At 40.2% G+C, this 14,114-nt stretch overlaps 2 protein-coding genes across 4 annotated transcripts in view; one reads left to right on the top strand and one right to left on the bottom strand.

Moving 5' to 3' along the window:
* The window catches only part of LOC129717836 (protein timeless homolog), a 279,468-nt gene that overhangs the window by 250,781 nt on the left and 14,573 nt on the right, over positions 1-14,114 (bottom strand). For both annotated transcript variants that reach the window (XM_055668038.1, XM_055668039.1), the window contains 2 exons: positions 4,649-4,772; positions 4,306-4,469 (listed from right to left, as the gene is read on the bottom strand). In XM_055668038.1, coding sequence (XP_055524013.1) covers positions 4,306-4,469; positions 4,649-4,772 — 288 coding nt within the window. The remainder of the gene's footprint in view (positions 1-4,305; positions 4,470-4,648; positions 4,773-14,114) is intronic.
* LOC129717838 (proton-coupled folate transporter-like) overlaps positions 5,942-14,114 on the top strand; it is a 117,258-nt gene continuing 109,085 nt past the window's right edge. The window contains exon 1 of one of the 2 annotated variants that reach the window (XM_055668048.1): positions 5,942-6,205. The gene's annotated coding sequence lies outside the window, so the exon portion shown is untranslated. The remainder of the gene's footprint in view (positions 6,206-14,114) is intronic. The other variant, XM_055668046.1, reaches the window with a different exon arrangement.

The following is a 14,114-nucleotide window of genomic DNA, read 5'->3' as shown; positions in this document are numbered from 1 at the left end:
AGCTAATTTTTAAGCCCTGAGTTACTTATCTATAAACGAACTCGTTCGAGCGATAAATAGGAATTTTTCTGTTGGTTGAAGCCGGTTTCAAATCGTCGAGTTTAATACGCTTTTGTAATTCGCTTGACAAACCACAAATATTCGTTATATAGCCCCAGCATAACTTGTTAGTTTGACTCGGTTCCAATAAATAAAACTTGATAACATTTGCGATTGGAAGGCGTCATAGTTTTCGGTATAAGGAGGGTCAATCCACGAGAAGGTAATAGTAGTGGTGAAGCGTTGTGAACATCTGTACAACCTGCGTAACTTTCTTAACATTGTGTAGTCGTCTGAGATAAATCAATAAAAGATACATTTCGGTAGTTGTAAACGACTTCATGAGGAGATGTCCGGGTATTTGAATCTGTCTCAATTCAGTCTTAAGGCCGGTATTCTCGCGCATGCTTTATTTGTGCGGTGTTACATCATAAACTAAACGATCACGATACGATTTTCGCGGTGGAAACAATGAACTCGTAGGCGCGATATACGCCGCGTATTTGAGCTCAGCATATCGTTTACCAAAACGAACCCCGCTGCAAACCCTGTCCTTTGGATACGGTCGGCGCTGGTATTGCCTAATATAAAGATTAGGGTCACCAGTTTTTACACATTGAGGATGCATGTTAGTCCCAAGCATCATCCGTTGGTTCTCTGTGTAATTACAGCTGATCTGGCAATAACAGAGTAGCAACCACAGGCGGTCAATCATGCTCATGCTCATGCTCATGCTAAACATTATTTCTAAATTCCTACAGTAACGTTGAATTGGGTTTACGAAAGAATAATACGAGGATGTTTTGCAGTTTAGCAGAACTATCTTAAATTCATCAATATGTTTTCCTTTTTTTTTTTCGAATCCGAATGCCTCATTCGATGATAGTAAACACACAAACACAGATCAAAAGATTAAGATGGAAACTATGTCCCACGAAAGTGGCGCACAAACTTTCCCGCACCGAATTTTTTCAACTCATCATTGTTTATTTTGCAACACCCACCCCAGGGTTCCAACCAAAATGGCCATTTTGAGAAACCCTACACAAAATGTTCACCTGCTCGAAAAAACACTGTGCCTTTAGAAATCCAAAAATTAACCCAACGGAGTGGGGTGCAAGAAATTTCGATTTTTTTAGTCCCAGATGGCTTAAAAATGCATGAAACTTCGAGATCTGCTATCATCTGAAGTAAAAAAATCACGATTGTGGTGTTTGCTCGAATTTTCAAGGTCAAACATCAATCGCTTGGCACCACCCCGTTTTAAGTCCGGTCGAGCAAAAATTTTGCACAGGGTGTTTTTTCGGGCAGGTGAACATTTGTGTAGTTTTTTCCCATATAAGTGATTGGCACCCTAACCCACCCACATCGTTCTTATCAACGGTTGTCCTAAAACGCCGTAACAGGATACAGATGTCAGAGTCATCCAGAGACTGCCGATAAAATGATTTTTGCGGTCGTTCATTGCCGTAAAGCAGTGCGAACATTGCCGTAAAGTAGTGCGAACAGATGGGCGAGAATTTCAAACGAGGGAGGGAATGAAACGATCGTAATGCCCGTTTGTTTTATTTTGCAATCGAAAAACGTAATTGAACTCAATGGCTCAGAGAGACGAACGTTGTACGAAGTCCCGCACAACACGGATAAGATGGATATTGATTGAATCTTTGCTTTCGGTAGAAAAAAGGATTGATCAGAGCACCGGGCGGGACCCAAGATGCCGTTCCCTGCAAAGCCTCAGTCTGCGTTAATTCTGTGCGCTTCAAAAAAATTTTCGCATGGGTTGCAACACTTTGTCATATAGCTCTCCTTCCCTTCTTCTCAAGCGTTGCGTAATTTGTGGACGTTTCCTTAAGACATTTCAGATAAGTCATATTTAAACGAAAATTCCTTCTATAACTCTTACTATAGATCTTACTATAAATCCTACTATAGATAAAAAAATTTCGCGCATATTCGAAACATATTTATTTCATGTTATTTTCATGTGTATGCAGGAAGATCGGTGAACCGGTGGGAACTTGGTCGTATGCTGGCAGGGAAGGATGAGCTGTTCTCCTTGGAGAGCAGCTTGCTTGAGCGTCTGTTCCCCAAGTTAGGGGCGGCTTCAACAGCGACTGATCCGGGGCGGACGGCTGAACTATGAAATGCGGTGTCTCGCCAGATACACCCAAGACGGCAGCCCCGTCGCGAGACTAGGCATCGCAGTCCTAGTAAGGCAGCATGATGAAATAAACATACGAACGAACAATCATACGAATCGGAACAATCGGTGTAGAACTAGGCAAACGAAAAAGGACAACGATTGGAAACTTGGCACTTGGAATGTTAGGACTCTGCTCGAGCCGGCATGCGCGGGCATCTTGGCCAGAGAGCTACAGAAGGCAAAACTGGAGGTGGCAGCCATACAAAAAGTGCGTTGGTCTAAAACCGGAGAACGAGAACTCCGGGCGGTTGATCCGATCGCCGGCGCTTCTTTCAAGTACCACATCTACTACAATGGCGGCGGCAGAGCGGAGCGGGGCGTCGGTTTCGTGCTGCTCGGAAACCAAATGAAGCGTGTCATTAGGTGGAGGCCTATTAATGACCGTCTATGCGTATTAAGGATCAAGGGCAGATTCTTCAATTACAGCCTTATCAACGTGTACGCGCCGACAAACGATAAAATCGATGAGGTGCACGTTTGAACATTCGGAAGCACACCTTGAGACACCCCAATGGAGAGGCCTGCTCCCACATCGACCACATGCTGATCGATGGCCGGCACTTTTCAGACGTCATAGATGTGCAGACTTTTCAAGGGCCAAACATCGACTCGGATCACTATCTCGTGGTAGGCAAGATTCGCGCCCTCGGTTGTCCAACGTATTTGAATCCAGGGATTATCAGCGGAAGGAGTTGCTGCAGAGTATACTCGGAAAGTTAATAGACGGATCGGTGAACCAGTTGGAGTGGACCTGAACAAGCAGTGGAAGCACATCCATGATGCAGTCAGCGAAACAGCGTCACATGCGGGAGAAATACCGGGAGGCAAGAGCTGCCGAAAAGAGGCTTCACCGCCGTAAGAAACGTGAGCATTAGGATCGCGTCCTCGCCGAGGCGGAGAATTACTTAACCAGGCACGACACGAGGACTTTCTATAGAACGATCAACGGAATCAGGAACCGGACCGTGCCAGTACCTGCCATGTGCAATGACAGGGAGGGGAACCTGATTACCGATAAACTGCAGGAGGCCAGGCGTTGGAAGCAACATTTTGAAGTGGTGTTGAATGGTGAGAAAGGTAGGAGAGTCGTCGGGGGGAATAGGATAGAAATTGGGGAGGACGGACAAGCTGTGGACCCACCAACATTGGACGAGGTGAAGAATGCTTGCAAAGAGCTAAAGAACCACGAAGCCGCTGGAAGAACTTTCAAAGTTGGAAGCGAGCCGCTGTGTATTGCAATTCACCAGAATATCTAAGGATATGGTCTGAGGAACAACTACCTACGGACTGGTTGGAAGGACTCATATGCCCTATCTACAAGAAGGGATATAGACTCGACTGTAGTAATTATCGAGGCATAACCCTCCTCAATTCCGCTTGCAAAATTCTCTCCCGTATCCTGTTCCAGCGACTGAGGCAGTTGCAGGAAGCCTTTGTTGGAGAATACCAATCTACTTGGCTTGGGGTCTTCGAGCGTAGAATCCTGCGATCAATACTTGGAGGCAAACTTACTTGGAGAATGGGGTGTGGCGCAGGCGCATGAATCACGAGCTGTACGAAGTATACAAACACGCTGATATTGTCAAGCTGATGAAACACGGCAGGTTACAGTGGGCTGGCTACGTAGCACGGATGGCGGATGAGCGACAGGCAAAGATAGTATTTAGCAGAGAACCGGATAGAGGCCGACGACTTCGAGGCAGACCTCGCACGCACTGGATGTGTGCCTGGAGAGTAGCAACCCAAGGCTGAGTTTTGTGGATACGTATTCTGAATTCTGCATAAGATCTCAACGATCTGTCGCCATAAAAGTAAGTAAGTAGTATGCGTTAATGTATGTTCATATGTGTGTTAATGTAATGTTTTAAATGTTCGGTATAGTTGTGCTGTTATCTACCAAAAATTTGTTAAAATAACAAACCCCAGTAGAAATTATCAAGGTGTTTTTTTACTTCTAATTATTGAAGTGTACATGTTAATCGATTTTAAAAAATAATAAGTTCGAATGAGAAAGGGCTCAAATCGTAGATATAGAAAAATATTTTTTTAAAACCACTCACCGTGTATTGTTAGTTTCGTTGAAACCAATGAGTAAATGTAGGATTATTTCCCGATACTCGAGTACGTAGAAAATGTTGTTTTGTAGCATCAGAAATAAATCCTTCGCTTTTGCATCCGGGAGCATCTGCAGCGCTTGCAAACTTTGTAACATCTCACGATAAGCCTGTTTGTGCATACCAAGAATGTAAGTTAAGTAGGATGGCGTTTATATTCGGAAGAAAATGCCGGCCTCATCGTTGCAAGTGAAGGAATTAATGAAGGTATGAAATAGAGAAAAAGTGGAATGATTTAATATTTACGACATTACTAAACAATTGCGAAGCTAAGAAATAATAAACTTACCTGTACAGCAACGTGTAGCCGACGTGACCATAGGCGGGCATGAGTTTTATCCGACCTAATCATGTCTACATAGTATTCAACACGAGTTATAATCCAGTGGAAGCACTGTACACTTAGCGATTCACTAAAGAAAAAAAGGGATAAATTTAATTTGAAACTTCGATACATGAACAAATAGAACAAACAAAAATTGTATATCATATCACAGATTCTTTTTAAAGGGCCCTACTCTAGAAGGTCGAAAAATAAGGATTTTTCTTGATTTTTTTTGATTTCGATGTTTAGTGTTTGGCCGCTTTTTGATGGCGAACACAGTAGTCGTGTTATTGTGTGGTGATATAAAATTGTTAATTTGCATGTGAAATAGTGAAGTGATTCACGATAGATATATTCTAACGTGTTTCGGTAGTGAATCTACACAAGGCTAAGTACAAGAACAGTTGCTTTAAGCAGCAAGTTCGCGTTAAAGTTTGATAAAATAAAATCCCCCCCGGCGCTTTCACAGCAGCGGTGGTGGCGATCGTTTTTTTCCTTGCCTCTGTCTCTCTTCTCTGCATGCTTGTTGGTGTAGCGTCCCGCGTTTAACCTGTATTGTGTCATGATTTGCTCCGGCTGTAGTTCGGCAATTGTATTATCAGATTTGCCGTTGAAATGTGTGGGCGTTTGTTTCACTACAAGTGCACCGGGCTCACCAAGGCGACGGCAAAGATGATTACAGACAACGATAATCTTTGCTTCAAGTGTGATGAGTGTTTATCAAACCACCACAACGGTGGGCAACATTTGACTCCGGACATGAAGCGTATCGCAGAAGAGATGCAGAAATTATCTTCTCTCTCTGACTCGGTCATTCAAATGCGGGATCAAATTGCGACCCAGATAAACAGCGCGATAAATATCGGTATGGAACAGTTGAGATCAAATGTAAAGGAGTCTCTTGAAAAATTATTATGTGAGAAATTTGAAAAATTGAATCATTCGGTTTTGCAATTGAATACGAATCAGAATATAGCTGCTATTAATAATGCTCGCGCGCGGATTGGGACGATTCCTTCTGAATCGGACCAAATCGGCAAAAAGCGTAGAATCGAATACGAAAATAATGACGATGTTTTTGACGACGGTGCAACTTTTGCGCAAGTTGTTAAAAGTCGCGGTAAAAACAATAAATCTAACTCAAGTAACAAAAGTAATACTAATATCGGATTTAAACCGGTTAAACCTAAGACTCGTCCGGTTATTGTGATTAACCCGAAAGAGTCCAAACAACCTTGCGAGGAAACTCGGAAGTTTTTGAAAACTAACTTAGATCCTAAAACACACAAAGTTAGTAATTTCAGGAACGGTAAAGATGGTTCCATTATTGTCGAATGCGCCGTTGGCGAAAATATTGATTTAGTGAAAAATGGCATTCAAAGCAATCTGGGTGAAAAATACAGTGCTGTTGTTCCCACGTCGGTGCCTAGATTGAAAGTAGTGGGCATGAGTGAGAATCTTTCTCCTGATGTTTTCATTGACTATTTAAAGAGTCAAAATGATTGCATCACAATCAATGAGGTAAAAGTAGTTAATATGTACGAAAATCCACGCTTCACCTATAACAAGTATAGCGCGGTAATTGAAGTTGATTTAGAAACGTATAATAGTTTGTTATCTGCTAAGCAAGTAAATGTAGAGTTTGATCGGTGCTTAGTATTGCCCGCGATAAATGTGCTAAGATGCTTCAAATGTGGAGAATTTGGACACAAAAGCATGAATTGCAAAAATTGTGATGCATGCTCTAGGTGTAGCCAAAACCATAAGACATCTGAGTGTACATCTACTGTATTGAAATGCGTCAATTGTGTAAAAACGAATAAAGAGCGTAAAACTAATTTGGACGTCAACCATGCCGCTTTTAGTTCAGAGTGTTTAATTTATAAAAGACTATTCGAGCAAAAGAAAAGCAGCTTGCGTTTCAATAAATAGCAAACAAGTTCCAACGAGAATGTGAATAAGTTTGATTTTTTGTGTTTTAATATTGCGGGGTTGACAACAAACTACGTTGCATTACGTCAGATTGTTGAAGATAAACGTCCACTTTTGGTGTTTTTATCAGAGACTCACATTGTCGATGATGAAGCATTTGAACAATATAGTATTCCGGGATACAATGTTGCTGCTTGTTTATCACATTCTAGGCAAACTGGCGGTGTTGCTATTTATGTCAGAAAATCAGTTCAATTCCAGCTTTGTCACAACGAAGCTAAGGATGGTAACTGGTTCTTGGGCATTACAGTAGTTGGTGGCATGAAGGTGGGCAATTATGGTGTTTTGTATCATTCTCCTAATGCTAGTGACCGCCGTTTTCTTGAAATATTGGAAAACTGGCTTGATGAATTTCTTGATTTGAGTAAAATAAATATAGTGACGGGCGATTTTAATATTAACTGGCGAGATGGTGCAAATTCGAATCATTTGAAGCGTTTAGTTGAGTCTTTCAATTTGAAACAAAGTGTAGATGAATATACGCGTATTTCCCAGCGGAGTAGAACTTTGATTGACCATGTTTATTGCAATTTTGATTCGATTCGTTCAGTTACGAATTCTGATATGAAAATAACCGATCATGAGACATTAGTAATTAATGTTCTAGAAAACTTGAATAATAATAATGATTCAATAAAATTGAAATGCTGGAGAAAATATTCGAAACAGGCTTTATTTTGGCTATTGATTTAGGTAGGTATATTTAAAGATATATTTTGCATGTCGTAGATGCAAGTATAGTGAATGTTACGCTGTGATTTTTAAAACATTGCTTATCGTTGTTCTTCCATTTTTAAATGAAGATTAAAAGACTGCTCGAAAGGTCTTAAATGACAGTGCGCTCATATACCGTACATGGGTGAAATGTTATTTAACACCTTCCAAGCAGTTTTTTAATCTCCCTTTAAAAATTGAAGAACAACGAAAGGCATTTTTTAAGTTTTGCTCAAAAAACGCATCTTTTTCATATGATGTATAAAAACTGTTGTACCTATAATAGAACCCAATTGTACAAAGTTTTCTAGAAACGTACAGATTTTTTTGTTTTTTTCGGTACAGATTCTGTACTGTACAGTTTCTAGATTTTCGTGGAAAAGTGGATTCGGAAATAGTACTAATGAACAGGATTTTTGCAGCTCCCTGTGACGAAACTGCGTCAGACCCATTTAGGGAATCAGGACTTCCTGCTGATGCCTTGAAGCAAATATATTGAATACCAATATAGTTCACTTACGTGAAATTATGAAGACAAATTGAAAATGACAGAAGCGTTAGTCACCTTTTCGACCGCTAGGTGCGCCACTTCTGATTTTGTTCTACACGACATGCGAAATAGAGTAACTTTTGACAATAATATTACCTTAATGGGTACACTGAAAAAAATTCACATTTTATTGTGGAGTGGACTCGGCCGAATATTTTATAGTAATAAAGTTCGCCTATGCATAAGGCAATCCATGGGTGGTGTTCCACGGTTTGTACGTTTGTCGACCTCCGACAATATTTTGAGTTGTAAAATGGCGACTTCCGGTGACTGGGAAACTGCCGAAAATGACCAAATACCACCTAATATGGGTATTTTTTTTTAACCAGAATGACGCTCAGAGGCCAGAAATTGTCTCGAAATGCCAGTTTGAAATCCAAGATGGCGACTTCCGGTTTTTGAAAAATCAGACAAAATTTTGAATTGTAAGATGGCGACTTCCAGTGATTGGAAAAAAGAGGAAATGACCAAATACCACCAATATGGATGTTTCTTTAACTAGAATGACGCTCAGAGGCCAGAAATTGTCTCTGAATACCATTTTGAAATCCAAGATGGCGACTTCCGGTTTCTGAGAAACAGCGAGATATGACCGAATACCATCCAATATGGGTATTTCCGAAATCGTGATGATGCACTGAAACCACAAATCGACCTCAGACAACATTTTGAGTAGTAAAATGGCGACTTTTGGTGACTGGAAAACTGCCGAAAATGACCCAAAAACAACCAAATATGGGTGTTTCTTTAACCAGAATGATGCTCAGAGGCCAGAAATTGTCTCCAAATGCCATTTTGAAATCCAATATGGCGACTTCCGGTTCCTAAACAACAGTGGCAAAGACCAAATAACACTCATTATCGGTATTTCCGGGATTGTTATGATGCACTGAAGCTACAAATCGACCTCAGATAACATTATGAATTGTAAAATGACGACTTCCGGTGAATGGGAAACTGCCGAAAATAACCAAATAACACAACATTTTGAATTCTAAGATGGTGACTTCCGGTTTCTGTAGAACAGCCGAAAATGACTAAATAACACCTATTATTGGTGTTTCTTAAACCAGAATGACGCTCAGGGGCCAGAAATTGTCTCCAAAAAAAAATAGCCTAAAGGGACCAAATACCACCCAATATGAGTGTTTCTTTAACCAGAATGATGCATGGAGCTAAAAATTGACCTCAGACACCATTTTGAATTGTAAGATGGCAACTTCTGGGAAACAGCCGAATACTACTGCATATGAATATTTCCGTAATCGAAATAATGTATAGAAGCCAAGCATTGACCCTGGACACCATATTGAATTCGAAGATGACCACTTTCAGTTTCTGGAAAACAACGAAAATAACTGAATACCACCCAATATAAGTGTTTTCGGAATAGAGGTGATGTACTAAAGGCAAAAGTCGAGGATGTTGTCATTCCGATAAAACCAATAATTTCAAACGATATAAACAAACCGCAAGAAATCAATTAATTTGGAATGTTGAAAATTTTTGAATTAAACACAAAAATAGGCGGGACGAAGTTTGACGGGTCAGCTAGTAAATACATAAATATGCTGGTTAAAGCAAAGCTGCAAGTGATGAATACGAAGATTAGAACTCGAGAGCAAAAAATTCGGAGGAATAAAAAAAACAAAAAATACTTTCAACACGAAGAAAACTAAACATTAAATAATAGTTTTTGCGTAACAGTTGTTATCACTAATTATGTTTGTTTTGTTAAATATCTTTTATATATAATATAATAAAGCTTTTAAACCAATTACAACATGATATGTATCCATACTTAAATTGTTAAATTGATAGAACATTTAAGTGTTATCTAAGCTAAAAGTTGCACAACAACCTTATACGACTATTGACAACCATTGTGCGGTTTCTCCTTTTATCTTTTTCACGAGGTAATTGAAATATTCATTTAATTGTACACTTCGTGGCCTGATTATTGAGCTTGAGCTTGACGGCCGCACATTTCGTAGTTGCTTCCCGTGATGGATCTGAGCTAGTGAAGTTACACAGGGAACCACGTATATAGCAACTTGGGATTAGTTTACCATTTACACGTCGTGGCCTGATTATTTGTATATTTCTTCTTCGTGCCTCGATAAGCTACATCTATTATATTATCAATATTTAACTCCCGGAATGGCGTTAGTTTCACATACAAGCAATATACGCACGAAATCTGCAACATATTTTTTTCTGTGAAAGTATGAAATTGAGTCAACTAAATCTAAAATTGAGTAAATTCAGTTTCGTGTGTGAGAATGTCACACGCTCACAGAAATTCAACAACAATGCACAGTGGTACAGTAAGGCAATGTAGGCGGACACGAGTTTTTCGATGCGATTTTGTGGTTTTAGAGTAAAATTTTTTTCTAAGAACTTGTTTCTTATATTTAGTCTATTTTTTGTATGCAAACGAAAATTGGGGTGATCCTGAAATCGACTAAATGAAAAAACTAACTTTTTATTTGCATAAATAAATGTATACATTCATCGGCACAGTTGTAGATCAACTTATTTTAAGCAACTTTCGGTATTTCTTCACAATATTTATACAATATTTGTTCTGATCCAAAAAAATATTATTTATGTTTGCCCTAAACGGAGACATCAATATATCAAAAGGGCCTATTTTTTAAATAGAAATAGTGAACTCTTCATCTGTATAATATATCGACAATGTTTTTTCGTCAAAATTGGCGTATTTTTTATTAAAGTTACCGAAGAAAACTTTGTTTTTAAATTTAAATTGAAAAAATAGAGCGAAAAGACTGTTTTTGGAAACCAAATTGCATGTCTACAAAAAAGTTTTTTTACAAAGTTACTTAGAATTAGTTGGTCTACAAGTTCACCAAAGACTGTTTTATTTCGTTGATTTTAGGACCACCCTAATTTTCATTCGCACATGAATAGAGGACTATGTATAAGAAAAAACTTTTTACAAAAACTATGGCTTTAAACCGCAAACCAAAATCGCAACGAAAAGCCTATGTCCGCCTAAATTGCCTTACTGTACCACAGTGCAATGAGTTTAGTTACCTTTTTCACCACAAGAGGGGGTGTTCCCTGTCTGTCTTCACGGGAATATATGGGAAATTCGAGAGTTAACTATATTGTTATTTTAAGATATTTGCTTGAAGCAACCAGTTCCGAAAATATTTTCCTAGCTGTTATTGTTTTTTTGAAGTAGGATACTTCTCTCAGGAAGTTCGGCTACATAGGGATGTAAAATGAAAATCTAAAACCGAAAAAAGTGAAAAATATGTCCAATTTCAAATGCTAATAAATCGGTTAGTATTCGATGGATTTCCTTCGTTCTTGCAGCAATAGATTGGAAAATCTTCTTAGATTCTTCCCAAAATAAGATAATTGTAATTTTATTATTCACACTATTTTACTATTGAAAATAGTCAAGCCTTGTCAAAACGAAAAATTCGACCTCTGATTGGTCGTTATATGCTTGCTTCCCAAGCACGGTCGACAGGATCATATACCTTGCAATTGAAAACATGCTATTTGGCCTATATAAGAGCCTGTTTCAGCCGGAGCCGCTCATAATAGTTCTAGACAGCGACAACAGCAGTCGTCCTTCCTTAGCAGCAGCACTAGCTCTGTGGTTGGTCACCACGTCTCAGGAGCAGCGCGGTTTTTCTCAGCGTGTGTACAGCGACAACAGCAGTCGTCCTTCCTTAGCAGCAGCACTAGCCCTGTGGTTGGTCACCACGTCTCAGGAGCAGCGCGGTTTTTCTCAGCGTGTGTCGCCAGACAGCCATTATTCCCCCCGTGTTGGGGCAGCATGAAGATTGCCATCAGGAAATCCAATTTTCGAAATCAAAATGCCTTTTTGAAGGCAAATAAACAAGTCATTGAAAGTTAATAATTTTTGTCAACGCAAGCAAGTATTCTGTGTTGCATCCTAACAATTTAAATTTGTCGCACCCGTCTAACTTACTGAATGTGAAATAGCTTCCACAGTGCATGTTGTCCGTGTATCTTAATTCCCCCAATGTTAGGGCAGCTCAAAGGTTGTAATTAGCAACCGATTTTGAACCGCAACATGCTTTTTTGAAGGCAAATAAAAAAATAATTGAAGGTTAATAGTTTTCTGGCATCAACACAAGCAGACATTCTGTGCGGGATGCAATCAAATTCTGTTGTAGTTGTCAAATTTTTACTTTATTTAGTAAACTCCCCACTGTAGGGGCAGCGCAAACGTTGCGATCAGCATAACCGACATTGAATAATAAACTGCCCTGTTAGAACGCATTCACAAAAGCAGTTAGTTCGACTATGCAGAGCTCATATGAAGACGATTCAATCAATCAGCGCAAACAGAATTTCGTCGTCTCCCAGCTGCCAAGTTGTCACATGATTCAACACGCAACAGCGAGCAAACGAAATCGCTTGATGTTACAAACCGCAATAAAATACGGGTTAAAACCGTTGCGTGTGTGAGAGCACCATCGGTGTTTATTCGCTGGATACACTATCTACTGTCTACTGAACGCAATAATCTGCTTACATGCGACACGGGGACGGGAACATTCTCTTTAACGAAGCTGCGCAACACGACACAAAACATGTTATTTTGTTGCTTCAATGAGAGTGCTATCGGTCCGGTTCGACAAGAAATCATTTTTGTGCATCCGTGCTACGAAACTGAGGAAAAACTTTAGAAACTGAAAAAAGAGGTGGAGCTTATCAAATGATCGCTCTGAGCCGGAATGAAGTCACACATATTTTTCAAGTTATGTCGTTCCACCACCTACGAAAAATAATTCATTCCTATTTTCATCCCTATATAAGAGCCTGTTTCAGCCGGAGCCGCTCATATTCTTAGTCTCACGCTTGGTGTGTACAGACGTGTTTGTTACAACAACTGAAAGTTTTAGTTTACCTATCGCATTCGTTTATTTTACCTATCGCATTCGTTATACAACAGTACGTTGTCGTGTCCCAACGAAATGAGAAAAACGGGTTCCAGTAAGGAGCAAAACAATAAGCGTCCTCGTGACCCTGCTGAAAAGGATGATGGAATCGCCAAGAAAATACTAACTAGCTGCTAACAAGTTTGCATCGCTGGCTGACCAAACTATCGAGAAAACGGAAAAGAAGGAGAAAATGCCGCCTTTCTACGTAAAAGGTTTCCCGCCTGGACTAAGGCAACACTTCAATGAACTTATCAGCAAAGGGCTGATAGCTACCCTGAGGCTATGCACGGACGGCTACAAAATCGTCGTTCCATTACAAGGCAGTAGAGACAGTATTACCTGAAGCAAACAAAAGCGGAGTATTTTACTCACGATATTGCAGCCACAAAACCATTCAAAGTTGTACTGCGTGGTTTACCGGAATTGGAACTGGACGAGTTAAAAACGGAGCTTGTCGCTTGCGGCCTAGAAGTGGAAGCAGTACACAAAATGATAAGACACAACAAAGCCATCAAGTATCGTGATCAGTTATACTTGATCCACCTGACCAGGGGTTCAACTACACTGAGCACAGTGAAAACAATCACCGCCCTATTCAACATCATCGTGCAATGGGAGCGATACAAACCGATTCATCGCGATGTCACGCAGTGTTCCAACTGCTTGAACTATGGACATGGCACAAAGAATTGCCACATCAAGAGTCGCTGCATGAAATGTGCAGGTCCGCATCGAACAGTGGATTGTCTTGTTGAGGAAGCCGAACAAATCAAGTGTCTCAACTGTGACAAAGAGCATGCTACGAACAGCCGTTCCTGTCCAAAACGAGCAGAATTTATCGAAATTCGAAGTGAAATTGCCAATCGCCATCGACCGTCGAATAGAAAAAGTGTACAACCTAGCGTTACACCAACCCCGCCAGCGACTTCAAGTACGTTGCCGTTTCCACCTCCTCCAACTGGTGGTGTTCCTAGCCAGGACCCCCCCGGATTTTTGAGTTATGCATAGGCTGCCAGCATGCCCCCAGCAAGTAGCAATTTGTACTCGATGGAACAGCTAGCTACGCTGTTTCTTAAACTCGATCAGCAAACAAAGGCTTGTCGCACCAACCAGGAACAGATTGCGGTCATGATGACTTTTTACTACCGTCATGGATCCATTCTTTCGAATCCTTAGCTGGAATGCCCGCTCTGTGGCCAACAAGAAGTTAGAACTTCTACAT

Source organism: Wyeomyia smithii, chromosome 1 (genome assembly GCF_029784165.1).
Source record: "Wyeomyia smithii strain HCP4-BCI-WySm-NY-G18 chromosome 1, ASM2978416v1, whole genome shotgun sequence".
NCBI classification, from domain to species: Eukaryota; Metazoa; Arthropoda; class Insecta; order Diptera; family Culicidae; genus Wyeomyia; species Wyeomyia smithii.
Note: the sequence above shows the minus strand (reverse complement) of the source record. Positions and strands in the feature narration are given on the sequence as shown.